The following is a 14,180-nucleotide window of genomic DNA, read 5'->3' on the forward strand; positions in this document are numbered from 1 at the left end:
AGACGCATGCGCAGTTATGAAAATCCACGTGATTTCTTCAGAAAGTTGTTATGACGGAAAAGACAACTAGAAACTGGAGTTTAATTTAGTAATACAAACTAAGAGAAACGCAGTGAAAATGGCGTTGGAAATGTTCAGGAAAGAAGAGACTCTTGCAATGAGAAAGAAACTGATTGGGTATGTAACTGTGTTTGACTTGAAGAAACTCAAGCTGGCAGCAACAACGCTTGGCCCTCGTATGAAATTATGCACTGACATATAAAATGGTTTAAAATATGTCTCTCCTAGGCAGTCTTGCAGACTCTTCTATTCAGACGATCCCGTGAAGATAGTCAGAGCCAGAGGACAGTATTTGTATGACGAAAATGGCAAGCGGTACTTGGACTGTATCAGCAACGTTCAGCACGGTGAGAGACGCATCTATAGAGCTCGCCAACTTGTAGTACAACAAATCGGAAATGATATACCTCAGGATCGTTCAGCCATTCCTATGTGCAACATTAATGGGAAATGAATAGTTTTGGAATAAAGTTAAACGCCGAAAATAAAGTCTGAGGTTAACACCGCATCATAACCTGGTAATGACCACCTGACTACAATGTATTACCTATACTCTTAGAAAAATAGGTTCCTAAAGGGTTCTTCGGCTGTACTCTTCTTGGTTCTAGGGAGAAGGCTTGTTGGTTCCACGTATAACCCTTTTGGGTTCCATGTAGAACCGTGGAAAGGTTCCTACTTACCTGAAACCAGAAAGGTTATCCTATGGGGACAGCCAAATAACCCTTTTAGGTTCTAGATAGCACCTTTGTTTCTAAGTTTACTGTAAAAAGTATTGCAGAGGATAAAGTAGGATATTGAAAACATTGTTCATTACATTTCTGCTTGTTTCCATAGTCACCAATTAAAGTTAATCTGCAACATATTCAAGCAATGGCAAAAACAAATCTATTATCACAATTTTTTGCACATCTGCATACAGTAAGAGTTTCATAATTCACCCACAGACATTAATTACATGCATAGAAAGACTGGGACATGGACTATATAAAGGCCCATTGTTTTATTTGATTAGTGATTCATACGAGTGGTGCGATGGGGTTGTCATCAAGGACCTCTGAGCACAGAAGGCGATCTGGTAGCGTAGTGGCCCTCTTCAAGAGTCGTGCGATGGGTCAGATCTGCAGTGAAGAGAATCGGTGCATCACAACTTTATACATTTGAGATTTTAAAAGACAACTAGAAAAGGACATTCTTGATGTAACTTTGTGGACTCAGCTGGCTAAAAATATTTCCATGGTACTAGTTAAAACGATTTTGTGGCAGTTATAGCTTAGAGAGGTCTTCAAAAAAGAGCAACTTGCTCATGCACATACTTTGCGTCCTTCTCCACCACGGCGTTCAGGGGCATATTTAAAGCCTTTCCAGAAGGCTGGTGAGTGAGGGCCTATTTAAAGCCTTTCCATTTTTCAAAAATAAAATAAATTAATGATTGGCATAATGTGGGCATGCAGGACAGTACATAACACACAGAAAAAATATATTTAACAGTCTGAATGTACTAAAAGTGGTAGCAAAGGCATGTTTGCTCCTCTGTTCCTTCATATTGAAGTGGGACATTACTTCCTTGGTCATCAATCTGAAACATTTTAAGAAAGAGGATATCAAAATTACACAGTAGTTGTATAATTACAATTTTTAACTCCTCTCCAAATGATAAAGTTTTGCTTAATCCTAATACATGTTTAATATTCAAACAACTTTACATAAACACACCGCTCCATAATCCTGAGGACATTGTCCCAGACAAAGGTTCCCCCAATTGAAGACAGCTTGGCAGTCTTAAAAAAAAGAATGCCAAATGCAACAATTCAAGTATGTTTAAAGAGACAATCAAATATTATCTTGTTCAAAAGTTATGTCTGTCATATCATTCCTGCAACAAACATTGTTAGAAATGGGTGCAATTGGCAAATCTAGCTACATGTTGAACTTCCATCCTATCAGGCCAGGGGCACAATGTATGAATTTATAGTTGGATCAGAATCGCCATTGTAACATTGTTAGAAATGGGTGTACAGTGCATTCGGAAAGTATTCAGACCCCTTGACTTTTTCCACGTTTTGTTACATTACAGCCTTATTCTAAAATGGATTAAATAAAACATTTTCCTCATCAATCTACACACAAATACCCCAAAATCACAAAGTGAAAACAGGTTTCTAGAATGTTTTGCAAATGTATTGCAAGTAAAAAACAGAAATACCTTATTTACATAAGTATTCAGACCCTTTGCTATGAGACTCAACATTGAGCTCAGATGCATCCTGTTTCCAGTGATCATCCTTGATGTTTCTACAACTTTATTGGGAGTCCACCTGTGGTAAATTCAATTGATTGGACATGATTTGGAAAGGCACACACCTGTTTATATAAAGGTCCCACAGTTGACAGTGTATATGTCAGAGCAAAAACCAAGCCATGGGGTCAAAGGAATTGTATGTAGAACTCAAGATCTGGGGAAGGGTACCAAAACAATTCTACAGCATTGAAGGTTCCCAAGAACACAGTGGCCTCCATCATTCTTATATGGAAGAAGTTTGGAACCACCAAGACTCTTCCTATAGCTGGCCACCCGGCCAAACAGAGCAATCGGGGGAAAAGGGCCTTGGTCAGGGAGGTGACCAAGAGCCCGATGGTCACTCTGACAGAGCTCCAGAGTTCCTCTGTGGAGATGGGAGAGCCTTCCAGAAGGACAACCATCGCTGCAGCACTCTACCAATCAGGCCTTTATGGGACTGGGAGACTAGTCAGAATCGAGGGAAAGATGAACGGAGCAAAGTACAAAGAGATCCTTGATGATAACCTGCTATAAAGCGCTCAGGACCTCAGACTGGGGCAAAGGTTCAACTTCCAACAGGACAATGACCCTGAGCACACAGCCAAGACAATGCAGAAGTGGCTTCAGAGCAAGTCTCTGAATGTCCTTGAGTTGCCCAACCAGAGCCCGAACTTGAAACCAATAGAACATCTCTGGAGAGACCTGAAAATAGCTGAGCAGCAACGCTCCCCATCCAACCTGACAGAGCATGAGAGGATCTGCAGAGAAAAATGGGAGAAACTCCACAAATACAGGTGTGCCAAGCTTGTAGCATCATACCCAAGAAGACTTGAGGCTGTAATCACTGCCTTTACTGAGTAAAGGGTCTGAATACTTATGTAAATCTGCTATTTCTGTTTTTTAAATTTTAATAAAATTGAAAAAATAAAAAACATCTAAGAACCAGTGATTGCTTTGTCATTATGGGGTATTGTGTGTAGATTGAGGGAGGGAGAAAATGGTTTAATCCATTTTAGAATAAGGCTGTAAGGTTAAAAAAAATGTGGAACAAGTCAAGGTGTCTGAATACTTTCCGAATTCACTGTAATGTTTGAGTGAGCGAGGAGAATGAGCAAGAGAGAAATGTGAGAAACTATACATGACTCAGCAAGGGAGGTGTCTGTTGATCAGGACACAGGTTTTGCAACTGAAAAAAAGGGGGAGTTAAAATGGTATTTTATTTGCTTTACAAACATATGTTACTAGAAGCAGTGCTATTTCAATTGGATTTACTTACACTACACTCTTAGGAAAAAAAAGGTTCCAAAAGGGTTCTTCGGCTTTCCAACGGGTTCTTCTGCTGTCCCCATAGGAGAACTCTGTTTGGTTCCAGGTAGAACCATTTTGCGTTTCAGGTATAACCCGTTTGCGTTCCATGTAGAACCCTCTGAGGAAAGTGTTCTACATGGAATCCAACATAGCTCTATCTGGAACCAAAGGGTTCTACCTGGAACCAAAAAGTTATTCAAAAGGTTTTCCTATAGGGACATAAAACGATGAACCGTTTTAGGTTCTAGATACCACCTATTTTTTCAAAAGTGTAAGATTAGGCAATCATGGGAAGCTGAATAGCATGTCTCTTGGGTAATCCAGTCTCAGTGAGACCTAATCCAGAGGAAAAAAGTATCCAACAGAAGACAAAATATATCAAACAGAAGACAAAATAACATCTAGCACACAACTTACTGTCAATGACTATGGGTTTAAGGAGGGGTGGTTCTGCTCTCTCCTTTCACTGGGATGTGGCAGAATAGGTCACTGGTAACTGTTGTAGACCCCATACATTAAGTCATTGACATGTTTCAGGAGCTGTAAAGACAAAGATGAATCATGATTAACCATTGCCTAAGCTCTTCACTAAGTTGTACTTGCTAGGCTAAGTCTATCGACCATGTTCTTCAGCAATCTGGCAGTGAGGCAGATGGAGAGAGTGATAGACAACAAAACATAGGCTAATTACATTTCTTAGTCAGCAGGCTGGGTAACTTCAGTACTCCTTCCCTTTGTTCACTCCTCCATCCTTCCAAGCTAGAAGATTCCTTCCAAAAAAAAAAAAGAATTGAAAAGGCAGTTGAGAGGTGTAACATTAGAATGAGTGTAGAGGGGGAGCAGGGATAGGCTAAATGAATTGTATTCTCAAATACAAAATACACAAAAATAGAAGGATCTCTGATGAATGGGCTCCCGGGTGACCCTGGTTCAAGCATGAGGCTGTATCATAACCGGCCGTGATCGGGAGTCCATTAGGGTGGTGCACAATTGGCTCAGCGTCGTCTGGTTTATGGGAGGGTTTGGCCGGGGTAGGTAAAATAAGAATTTGTTCTTTAACTGACTTGCTTAGTTAAATAAAGGTTAAATAAAAATGAATCAAGAAAATCTTCACAACCATATTGGGGGTACACATTTGAAGAATTAAACTACCTTACTGTCCCACACAATCAATGTTTCCTATATGTGTATTCATGTACCATCTCTCTCTCACACACGACCATCTCTCTCTCTCTCTCTCTCACACACACAGTCACACAGCTAGCATGACAAAATGTTGATATGACGACAATCTTTTCTATACGTGATTGTGATAACAATCATCTCTCCCCCCCTCTCATACACACACACACACACACACACATTGCTAGCATGACAACTTTGACATGACAATGTTTTCTAAAGTTATTGTGATCATCTTTCTCACTCACACACGCAGAGAATACACACACACATTTGCTATTATTAACTGAACAGATATTCAAATGTCAATCTGTTTGCAAGCTAGCTACAACAAACACCTACAACAGGTAAAAATGAAGACTTAGCATATCCATGAAGGATTAGTCAGAGAGCTAATGTTAGCTAGTTAAAATTAGCCCTGCTGAGTTAGCTAGCTTGCTAACTAACTAATTATTCCTTGACGTTTTTCTCCCCAACAAAATGCCCCTTTACCTACAAAAGTTAAACAATAATGCAGGAGAACAGGGACTACCACTTAGCAGTAAAATCTTTTTTTAGTAAAATGTTGTTGACTGATGTGCTCGTGCAAGCAAGCTGCTTGCACGCAGAGATCTATTACTGCGCGCGAGGCACAGATTCCCATCCAACTTTTAACTGGAACTGATATGCCTGCCACCTTATTTAGCTACTGAAATTAAATTACTGCACGCATTATGTGAATTGCTTAAAGCCTTTAAGGAAAAATATAATAGCCATATTTTCAGGGTCAAATTCAGGTGCAATAATTTTAGACTAATTAGTTGTGGAAATAATTGCGATTAAAAGTAGGGTTTTATAAATCCTGGTGGATTGTAGTATGCTTTTGAAATAAAAGACAGGCCTATGTTTTATTTCTTAAATAAATAGTTAGTCATAATAGAACTTCCAAATAGAATTCAGAGAACAGAAGAAAAATGTGCAGCACAATAAACAGTACAATTAGCTAACGCAAATAAAAAATTACCATTAGAAGACAACACACACAAACAGCTACCAGATATCATTAATTAACCATTATTTCACAGTACTGCCATTTTACTGCATTTTAAAAGCAGTGCATTTTTGTATGGGTATCCTGTATTATTGTACATGTTTATCGCCTCAACCAAATATTGTGCATATACACTTTTCAATTGGGTGGACTGTAACTACGAAAAACACTGCCATAGCCTGTAGTAAAAACCAAAAGCATGTATAGATTCCCTAAATTAGAGACCATCTCGAATGTTTGCTTTAATGACCTACCAACTTTCATGACTTGGGTGTGAAATAGATCACATTTCTTAGTTTTTTGTAAAATTGGCATTTCAACACCTGCCAAATAAAAACCTTAAATGGCCCTGCTCCTGAAAAAGTTAATCGGGCCGGATAAGCTGAATTGGACTCGGCCCAGGTAGCAATATCCGGAGCCCAGAGTAATATTATTCTGCCCGGTCTGGATCATGCAAACCCTGCTGAAAAAGAACATTACTCTAACTGTAATAATTGTAATGCTTCTAGTGTCTTATATTCAATGGGTGCATGGCCCACAAACACTATGCCCATGTTTATATAGATTGATGTCTTTTCATTGAGTAGCATATAGATAACTGGTCAGTATTTCAATCAGATTTCAACCAAAAACCAGATCTCAACCAACATAAGACTTCTTTTTTTTGTTCATATGTCAAAAATACATCTTAATCTGGTTGTGATCTGGTTATAAGACGTTCCGACAAGATTTCAACTAGTAAAAGCCGTCTTTATCACGTCGTATGCCCTCTGGGTAAATGCTTCAAAATTCACCAAAAGTGACCCAATGAAGATGATCTAATAGAACAAAACGTTTAAGATTTCCTGTATTTACCACAGACCTTATTTTCGGCATTTATCCAACAACTCCATACTTTTTCCCATAGGCTTTGTTCAACAAACCATGGCGGAGTTAGTGCCTACAAAAAGATGCCATTACTGTTGCTCTCTATTGGTGACATTATTTTAATGCATCTGATTTGGTGAGTAATATTTTGTGAGGGCAAAGGTCACAGTCCAAAGCCCTTTGAACATTACAGTAGTACCACAATATAATCAACATGACAGTACCTCCTAGTGGTAATTGTATGTAACGAAATGTTTGGAACTTTGGATTGTTGTTGCACCTACAGTGGGTCACTGTCATCCCAGCATCACACAAGCAGCCACGACGCAGATGGAGCTTCTGAATGCCAATTCGCGCTTCCTTCACGACAATATAGTTCAGTATGCCGACCGCCTCGCTGCCACTCTGCCCGACAAGCTGCGTGTCTTCTATTTTGTCAACTCAGGGTAAGACACCATGTCCTACAACCTATGAATTCCTCCTGAAACACAGCCCCAATGACATCCACGTAAGATATAGGAAGAATAATTTAATATGTATGTCTCCCAACAGCTCAGAGGCCAATGATCTGGCATTACGCTTGGCCCACCAGTACACCCAACATGAAGACGTCATTGTGCTTGACCAGTAAGGTTTCTCACATCACACAAAAACTACTACTAATCTGTGGATTACTTCTCTAAAATGTACTTCTTCCTCTTTTCCCCCTCTTCCTCCATACTAGTGCATATCATGGGCACCTGACTTCGCTCATCGATATCAGTCCATACAAGTTCCAGAAGCTGACAGGACAGAAAGAGTGGGTTCACGTGGTGTGTAAGAGGATATATATAGCATGCCTCTATTTTTTGGCGTGTGCTACAAAAAGCTAAAATTGTAATTTTCCTGTTTAATCCTTACAGGCACCCATACCAGACACCTATAGAGGTATATTCAGAGAGGACCATCCCAACCCAGCCCAGGCATATGCAGATACTGTGAAGGATGTGATAGACAAGGTGCACCAAAAAGGTCGCAAGGTACAGTAAATACAATAGGTTTTGCATGGAGAAGGAAAGTTCGAAAATAGTCTCAATTTGGACACCGAGCGGGGTGTAATGCTGATTAGTGTAGTAACAATGTTCAGTATTGTACTAATTCTGTGGATCTAATAACTCAAAACTGACTTGCAACCTACAGGTTTCTGCATTTTTTTCTGAGTCATTGCCCAGTGTTGGAGGCCAAATCCTCTTGCCCAAGGGATACTCAACTAAAGTAGCAGAGTAGGTACTGCCTCTGAGCATAAAATATTAGTGCACTATTATACTGTACCATTTTCTCATCGGTGAAGAAAAGGACAAAGAGCCAAATCCTCATTTGAGTTTGGATTGAGGCCATTATGATAGTAAAAGCTATTGCTTTTATCTTTGACATGTGACAGTGAGTGTTGGTATCTCTCTGTCTCGACAGATACGTGCGCTCTGCAGGGGGAGTGTTTGTGGCAGACGAGGTGCAAACAGGTTTTGGGCGTGTGGGGAGCCATTTCTGGGCCTTCCAGCTGCAGGGTGATGATTTTAGCCCTGACATAGTGACTATGGGCAAGCCGATGGGCAACGGACATCCCCTGTCATGTGTAGCAACCACAGCGGAGATCGCTGGGGCCTTCACAGCCAACGGAGTGGAGTACTTCAATACAGTGAGAAACTGGTGGCTGTTACAACCTATATTCTGCCTATTAAATCATGTTAGCCGTGCACAAACGTTCGTTAGGAGTCTCATCCCTAATCATGGTTTGTGGTTCTCCTGTGACTGTGCAGTTTGGCGGTAACCCAGTGTCGTGTGCCATCGGCCTGGCTGTCCTGGACGTGATTGAGAAGGAGGACCTGAGGGGGAACTCCTCAAGAGTAGGAGGACACCTATTGGACCGGCTGAGACAGCTACAGACCAAACATCCAATCATTGGAGACGTCCGGTAGGGTGCCTACGACGTGGATTATGTGAAGGGAATGTCTCTATAATAACTACTCACATATGACCTTGCCGTCAACCTCATACTCTCTAGTCTACAGCATGATCCATTCGGAGATACTGGCTGAAGACAGTATACAATAACTGGCTTTGTGTTTACTCTTGGCAGTGGAGTGGGGCTGTTTGTGGGCTTGGAGATGGTCACCGACAAAGAACAGAGGACCCCAGCTACAGACGCAGCAGCGCAAGTTGTCAGAAGGTATGGGGTCAGACTGGTCATTCACTGCTGCGAGGCCTTGTGAAGCAACAACTATACAATCATATCAAAGTGTGTCAGTGTTTGCTGCAGTCACAATTCAGTGAAGAGTTAACACTATTCTTATTTTGGTATAAATCTTTGCATTATTTTTTAGAAGAGAACCTTTAAGCAGAAATATCCTTTGGTTTCATCTCTCATTCCAGACTGAAAGAGGAGTATATCTGTGTCAGTACAGACGGCCCCTGGGAGAACATTGTCAAGTTTAAACCTCCCATGTGCTTCAGTATGGAGGATGCAGACTTGGTGGCAGACAGGATACACCACATTCTCACAGGTGACTGGAACACTTACCCTATAGCCCTGACTTATTACAATACATTTACACAGTTCTATAGTATACATTTATTATACTTAAAGGAAAGGTTCACCCATTTTGAATATTATATTGTTTTTGTGCGTCTGTGATTGATGTTCTATCGATTCCCTGGGTCATTTCATGTTTATCTGAGTTATGGGCATTCAAGCAGGCAGAAATCCGCCCTGTATGACGTAACACCGTGATAAAGTCTCTCACTGGAAGTTCATAGGAATACGACTTTTGGATCGCGAAAACATCTATCATACATGTCACATTTCAATACTGTCCAATGTCTTCTGTCAAGTGAGCCATTGATTATATTTTTGCCATATTCCTACCTCGAGAAATATGTAATTTAACAGAGCCTAGCAAATGTTCCTATTTGTCTGCCTCTTTAGTCCAGGGTACATTGCATAGTGCAGTTGCCAGAGATATTATAGAAAGGAGATAGGAATCCAATGAATGAAAGAACGTTTAACACCCAACCCAACAGACTGTCGCTCAATCGCGTTCCCGTTGTCATGCTGCATCACGCGGATACTAAGCTAATCATCACGTAATCCCCTCTCAAAGTCAGTATATGTCGAGAAACATGTCTATTTTCCTAGAAAGTACGTACTGTCACGATTCCAAAGCTATACGATATTAGATAATTAACTTACTATCTCAAACTCCCATTCACTCCTCGAAGGAAAGCGCCCCTTGTCCCAGAATCACACAGAATGCACCGTGCGGCTTATTGACGTAGCATGGGCAACGTTTTCTATCTGATCAAAAGTATTTTGCCATTGCAAATGTTAGACTCCACTCTGTTTTTTTATTTCACCTTTAACTATGCAAGTCAGTTAATAATTAATAATTATTTACAATGATAGCCTACCCCGGCCAAACCCTAACGATGCTGGGCCAATTGTGCGCCGCCCTATGGGACTCCCAATCATGGCCGATTGTGATACAGCCTGGAATCGAACCTGGGTCTGTAGTGACACCTCTAGTTTGAGATGCAGTGCCTCAGACCGCTGCGCCACAACTATCTGCAGGTTGAACATGGTGAAATTGTAGACTCCTAAATTGATAGTGCAGTTTAGTCGATTTTACAGCGAACTAGCTACTTTACATGCTGATATTGTCTTTGGTACTGTGGGTAGCTACGTTTGCCATGTAGCTAGCTAGCCCATAGAAAGCATTGCATTGTGGATTTTGTAGTCGACTGGACCTGCAAAAGATTTCCACAACGATTTTCCATGTTGCTGCCAACCTTATTATAATGCCAAAATGAAACATTTGTTCACAAAAAATATTGTTCTCACAGTGATATTTAACACTGTAAATTAAAAGAATGAGTGATTTTGGGTGGATTTTTCCTTTAAGGAGACAAGAATACCCAGTCTTTTTAACCCAACCCAACAGGTTCAGGGAGCCTGTTGAACTGGGCCAATGGCAATTACACAAGTCTTAACAGATCCATACTACACACCACCTAAGCAGGTGTGTAGGGACCTGTTGACAATTCTACTTTTCCTTTTCAGACATGGAGCGCAGTCATCAAAAACTGGACAGTGGAGATTTCTAAGGTTTGTACAAATCTGTAGAAAGATGTAATTGCATCAGACAGTAAGAATTGGTCACAATCAGAAGAAGTCAGAGGTGGTGTGATGTACTCCTCCAGGAGATTTCACTAACCGTTAAAAGTGCATTTCTCAGACATTGGATTTCATAGGGCAGAGCATTGAGGCCCGGATCTACAAATCTCAGAGTAGAAGTGCTTATCTAGGCGCAATAGTTAAGGGCGCTGTACTGCAGCGCCAGCTGTGCCACCAGAGAATCTGGGTTCGCGCGCAGGCTCTGTCGTCACCGGCTGCGACCGGGAGGTCCATGGGACGACGCATTGGCCTAGCGTCGTCCGGTTTAGGGAGGGTTTGGCCGGTAGGGATATCCTTGTCTCATCGCGCACCAGCAACTCCCTGTGGCGGGCCGGGCACAAGGCACGCTAACCAACGTTGCCAGGTGCACAGTGTTTCCTCTGACACATTGGTGCGGCTGGCTTCCGGGTTGGCTGCGCGCTGTATTAAGAAGCAGTGAGGCTTGGTTGGGTTGTGTATATGAGGACGCATGACTTTCAATCTTCGTCTCTCCCGAGCCCGTACGGGAGTTGTAGCGATGAGACAAGATAGTAGCTACTAACAATTGGATACCACGAAATTGGGGCAAATTTTTTTTTTAAGAACAAAAACGCTACACTGATCCAATATTGACATTCCTACTTTGAGGCATTTTGTGGATACGGTCCTAGAACTTGCATCTTTCGCTTTTCAGACGAACTGGAGTCATCTTGGAGGAAGACAAGGGAAGGAATGCAGAAGTATTCAACACAACCAATCTCACAGATCCATACCACAATTAAGGATAAAAATAAAACAAATCATTAAGATTACACTACTAGATCTAACAACACAAGAATGGTTTGTGACAATTCACGAAGTGGAATTAGTGACTGCTTTTGATTCTGCATGAGGGACATAAGAGAAGCAGTGACATATGCAACAGAACGGCAATACATTTGTATTATAACACAATGTACATATGACTTTTGATCCTCCTCACATTTATACTTCCCTGTGGAAATACAGTGCATTCGGAAAGTATTCAGACCCTTTGACTTTTTCCACATTTTGTTACGTAACAGCCTTATTTTACAATGGATGAAATCCTCAATCTACATACAATACAATAATACAATTTTGATAATTTAAAGAAAATTAAAAACAGAAATACTTTTACATAAGTATTCATACCCTTTGCTATGAGACTCAAAATTGAGCTCATGTGCATCCTGTTTCCATGAATAAACCTTGAGATGTTTCTACAACTTGGAGTCCACCTGTGGTAAATTAAATTGATTGGACATGATTTGGAAATGCACACACCTGTCTGAGGTCCCACAGTTGACAGTGCATGTCAGGGCAAAAACCAAGCCCTGAGGTGAAAGGAATTGTCTGTAGAGCTCCGAGACAGGATTGTGTCGAGGCACAGATCTGCGGAAGGGTACCAAGAGATTTCTGCAGCATTGAAGGTCCCCAAGAACACAGTGGCCTCCATCATTCTTAAATGGAAGAAGTTTGTAACCACTAAGACTCTTCCTAGAGCTAGCCTCATGGAGGTGACCAAGAACCCATTAGTCACTCTGAAAGAGCACCATCCCTACGGTGAAGGTGGTGGCAGCATCATGCTGTGGGGATGTTTTTCAGCGGTAGGGATTGGGAAACTAGTCAGGATCGAGGGAAAGATGAATGGTGCAAAGTACAGAGAGATATTTGATGAAGTCCTGAGCGCTCTGGCGCAGGTTCTCAGACTTGGGCGAAGGTTAACCTTTCAACAGGACAACAACCCTAAGCACACAGCCAAGACAACACAGGAGTGGCTTCGGGACAAGTCTCTGAATGTCCTTGAGTGGCCCGGACTTAAACCCATTCAAGCATCCCAGGAAATAGCTGTGCAGCGGCGCTCCCCATCTAACCTGACAAGAGCTTGAGAGGATCTGCAGAGAAGAATGGGAGAATCTCCAAATACAGGTGTGCCAAGCTTGTCGCGTCATACCCAAGAATTCATTTCTGTATTTTTATACATTTACAAAAATGTCATTATGGGATATTGTGTTTATATTGAGGGATAAAAAATAAAATAAATAAAACATTTTTGAATAAGGCTGTAAAGTAACAAAATGTGGAAAAGTCTAGGGGTCTGAATACTTTCCGAATGCGATCCATTGCATTGCAACTACCGGACTAAGTTTTCCCATAGGGGATTTCCGAAACACTTCAAATAACGAGTTGTGTGTAGGCTTACCCTGGCGTGATGTTTTGAAAACTGTAAATCTCTCTAGGACAAGGTGACTTATCAGAATATTCGCCTGTATTTACCACCCCAAAATTAAATCCTAATTCGCTGCTAATGTAGCTATCATAAAGAACTGCAAATGCAAAGTTAATCTGCAAAATATTCTTACATTTAAAATGGATCAAGCAACAGCAAAAACCAATCTAAAGCACAAGTTTTTGCACATCTGCATACAGTAATTGTTTTATAATTCACCCACAGACTACATGCATAGAAAGACAGGGACACAGAATATATAAAGGCAATGAATGATTAATAAGAGTGTTGTTATGGGGTACTGGAGATTCTCATGGCCCTCTTCAAGAGTCATGCGATGGGTCAGATCTGCAGTGAAGAGAATCGGTGCATTACAACTTTATACATTTGAGATTTTAAAAGACAACTAGAACAGGTCATTCCTGAAGAAACTTTGTGGACTCAGCTGGCTAAAAGTATTTCCAAAGTACTAGTTGAAGAATTTTCACCACGGCGGTCAGGGGCATATTTAAGGGCTTTCCAGAGGTACTGCAACACACCAACCTCCTGATTTATTTTCTGGCTTTTCATGAAACTTACTGTAAGCATACAAATAAAATAAATTGATTGGCATAATGTGGGCATGCAGGACATGACAGAAATGTAAACACACAGTAGCGGTGCATGGGTAACATCAATGGGGAAGCCATATTACAACCTATGTGTTGTGATAAATTGTTTGCTCTGTAACCTAGTCGTTCATATGCCTTGACACCGTGATATATAGGCCTAAGGCCGAGACAATAAGAAGACACATTGGCAGAATAAATTCAACCACATGTTGTTTCACTACAAAGCCAGAGAGCAACATCCTTCCGGTAAAGTCCACAAAACATAATGCATGTAACAAACAGTTACATGACCTACAGCATGGTCAAGCAACGTAAAAAAAAGTGTCCTACAGTTTCAGACTACTAAACTTGATTTAGAACCATGGAGAGTTACCCCAAGTCACAAAGAAAACAGGAGCTGCCTCCAG

At 41.0% G+C, this 14,180-nt stretch overlaps 1 protein-coding gene and 2 long non-coding RNA genes across 7 annotated transcripts in view; 1 reads left to right on the top strand and 2 right to left on the bottom strand.

The window, feature by feature from the left end:
- The window catches only part of phykpl (5-phosphohydroxy-L-lysine phospho-lyase), a 25,404-nt gene continuing 11,224 nt past the window's right edge, over positions 1–14,180 (top strand). The window contains exons 1-14 of one of the 5 annotated variants that reach the window (XM_031797658.1): positions 6–177; positions 289–407; positions 6,766–6,861; positions 7,012–7,171; positions 7,278–7,352; positions 7,450–7,537; positions 7,628–7,744; positions 7,905–7,987; positions 8,175–8,400; positions 8,522–8,676; positions 8,842–8,931; positions 9,135–9,265; positions 10,819–10,863; positions 11,606–13,777. In XM_031797658.1, the coding sequence (XP_031653518.1) occupies positions 7,056–7,171; positions 7,278–7,352; positions 7,450–7,537; positions 7,628–7,744; positions 7,905–7,987; positions 8,175–8,400; positions 8,522–8,676; positions 8,842–8,931; positions 9,135–9,265; positions 10,819–10,862 (1,125 nt within the window). In that variant the 5' untranslated portion in view covers positions 6–177; positions 289–407; positions 6,766–6,861; positions 7,012–7,055 and the 3' untranslated portion in view covers position 10,863; positions 11,606–13,777. Of the gene's footprint in view, positions 178–288; positions 408–6,765; positions 6,862–7,011; positions 7,172–7,277; positions 7,353–7,449; positions 7,538–7,627; positions 7,745–7,904; positions 7,988–8,174; positions 8,401–8,521; positions 8,677–8,841; positions 8,932–9,134; positions 9,266–10,818; positions 10,864–11,605; positions 13,778–14,180 lie in introns of those variants that run through there. The other 4 variants (XM_020452452.2, XM_020452450.2, XM_020452451.2 and 1 more) reach the window with 4 other exon arrangements.
- Positions 1,065–5,435, bottom strand: LOC109864602 (uncharacterized). The gene is made up of 4 exons (XR_002251466.2): positions 5,325–5,435; positions 4,338–4,416; positions 4,064–4,186; positions 1,065–1,178 (listed from the first exon to the last, which is right to left on the bottom strand). It is a non-coding gene; the product is annotated as an uncharacterized LOC109864602 (long non-coding RNA).
- LOC116355004 (uncharacterized) overlaps positions 13,407–14,180 on the bottom strand; it is a 4,732-nt gene continuing 3,958 nt past the window's right edge. The window contains exon 3 of the long non-coding RNA XR_004204216.1: positions 13,407–13,510. This is a non-coding gene — a long non-coding RNA (uncharacterized LOC116355004). The remainder of the gene's footprint in view (positions 13,511–14,180) is intronic.

Source organism: Oncorhynchus kisutch, linkage group LG19 (genome assembly GCF_002021735.2).
Source record: "Oncorhynchus kisutch isolate 150728-3 linkage group LG19, Okis_V2, whole genome shotgun sequence".
NCBI lineage: Eukaryota > Metazoa > Chordata > Actinopteri > Salmoniformes > Salmonidae > Oncorhynchus > Oncorhynchus kisutch.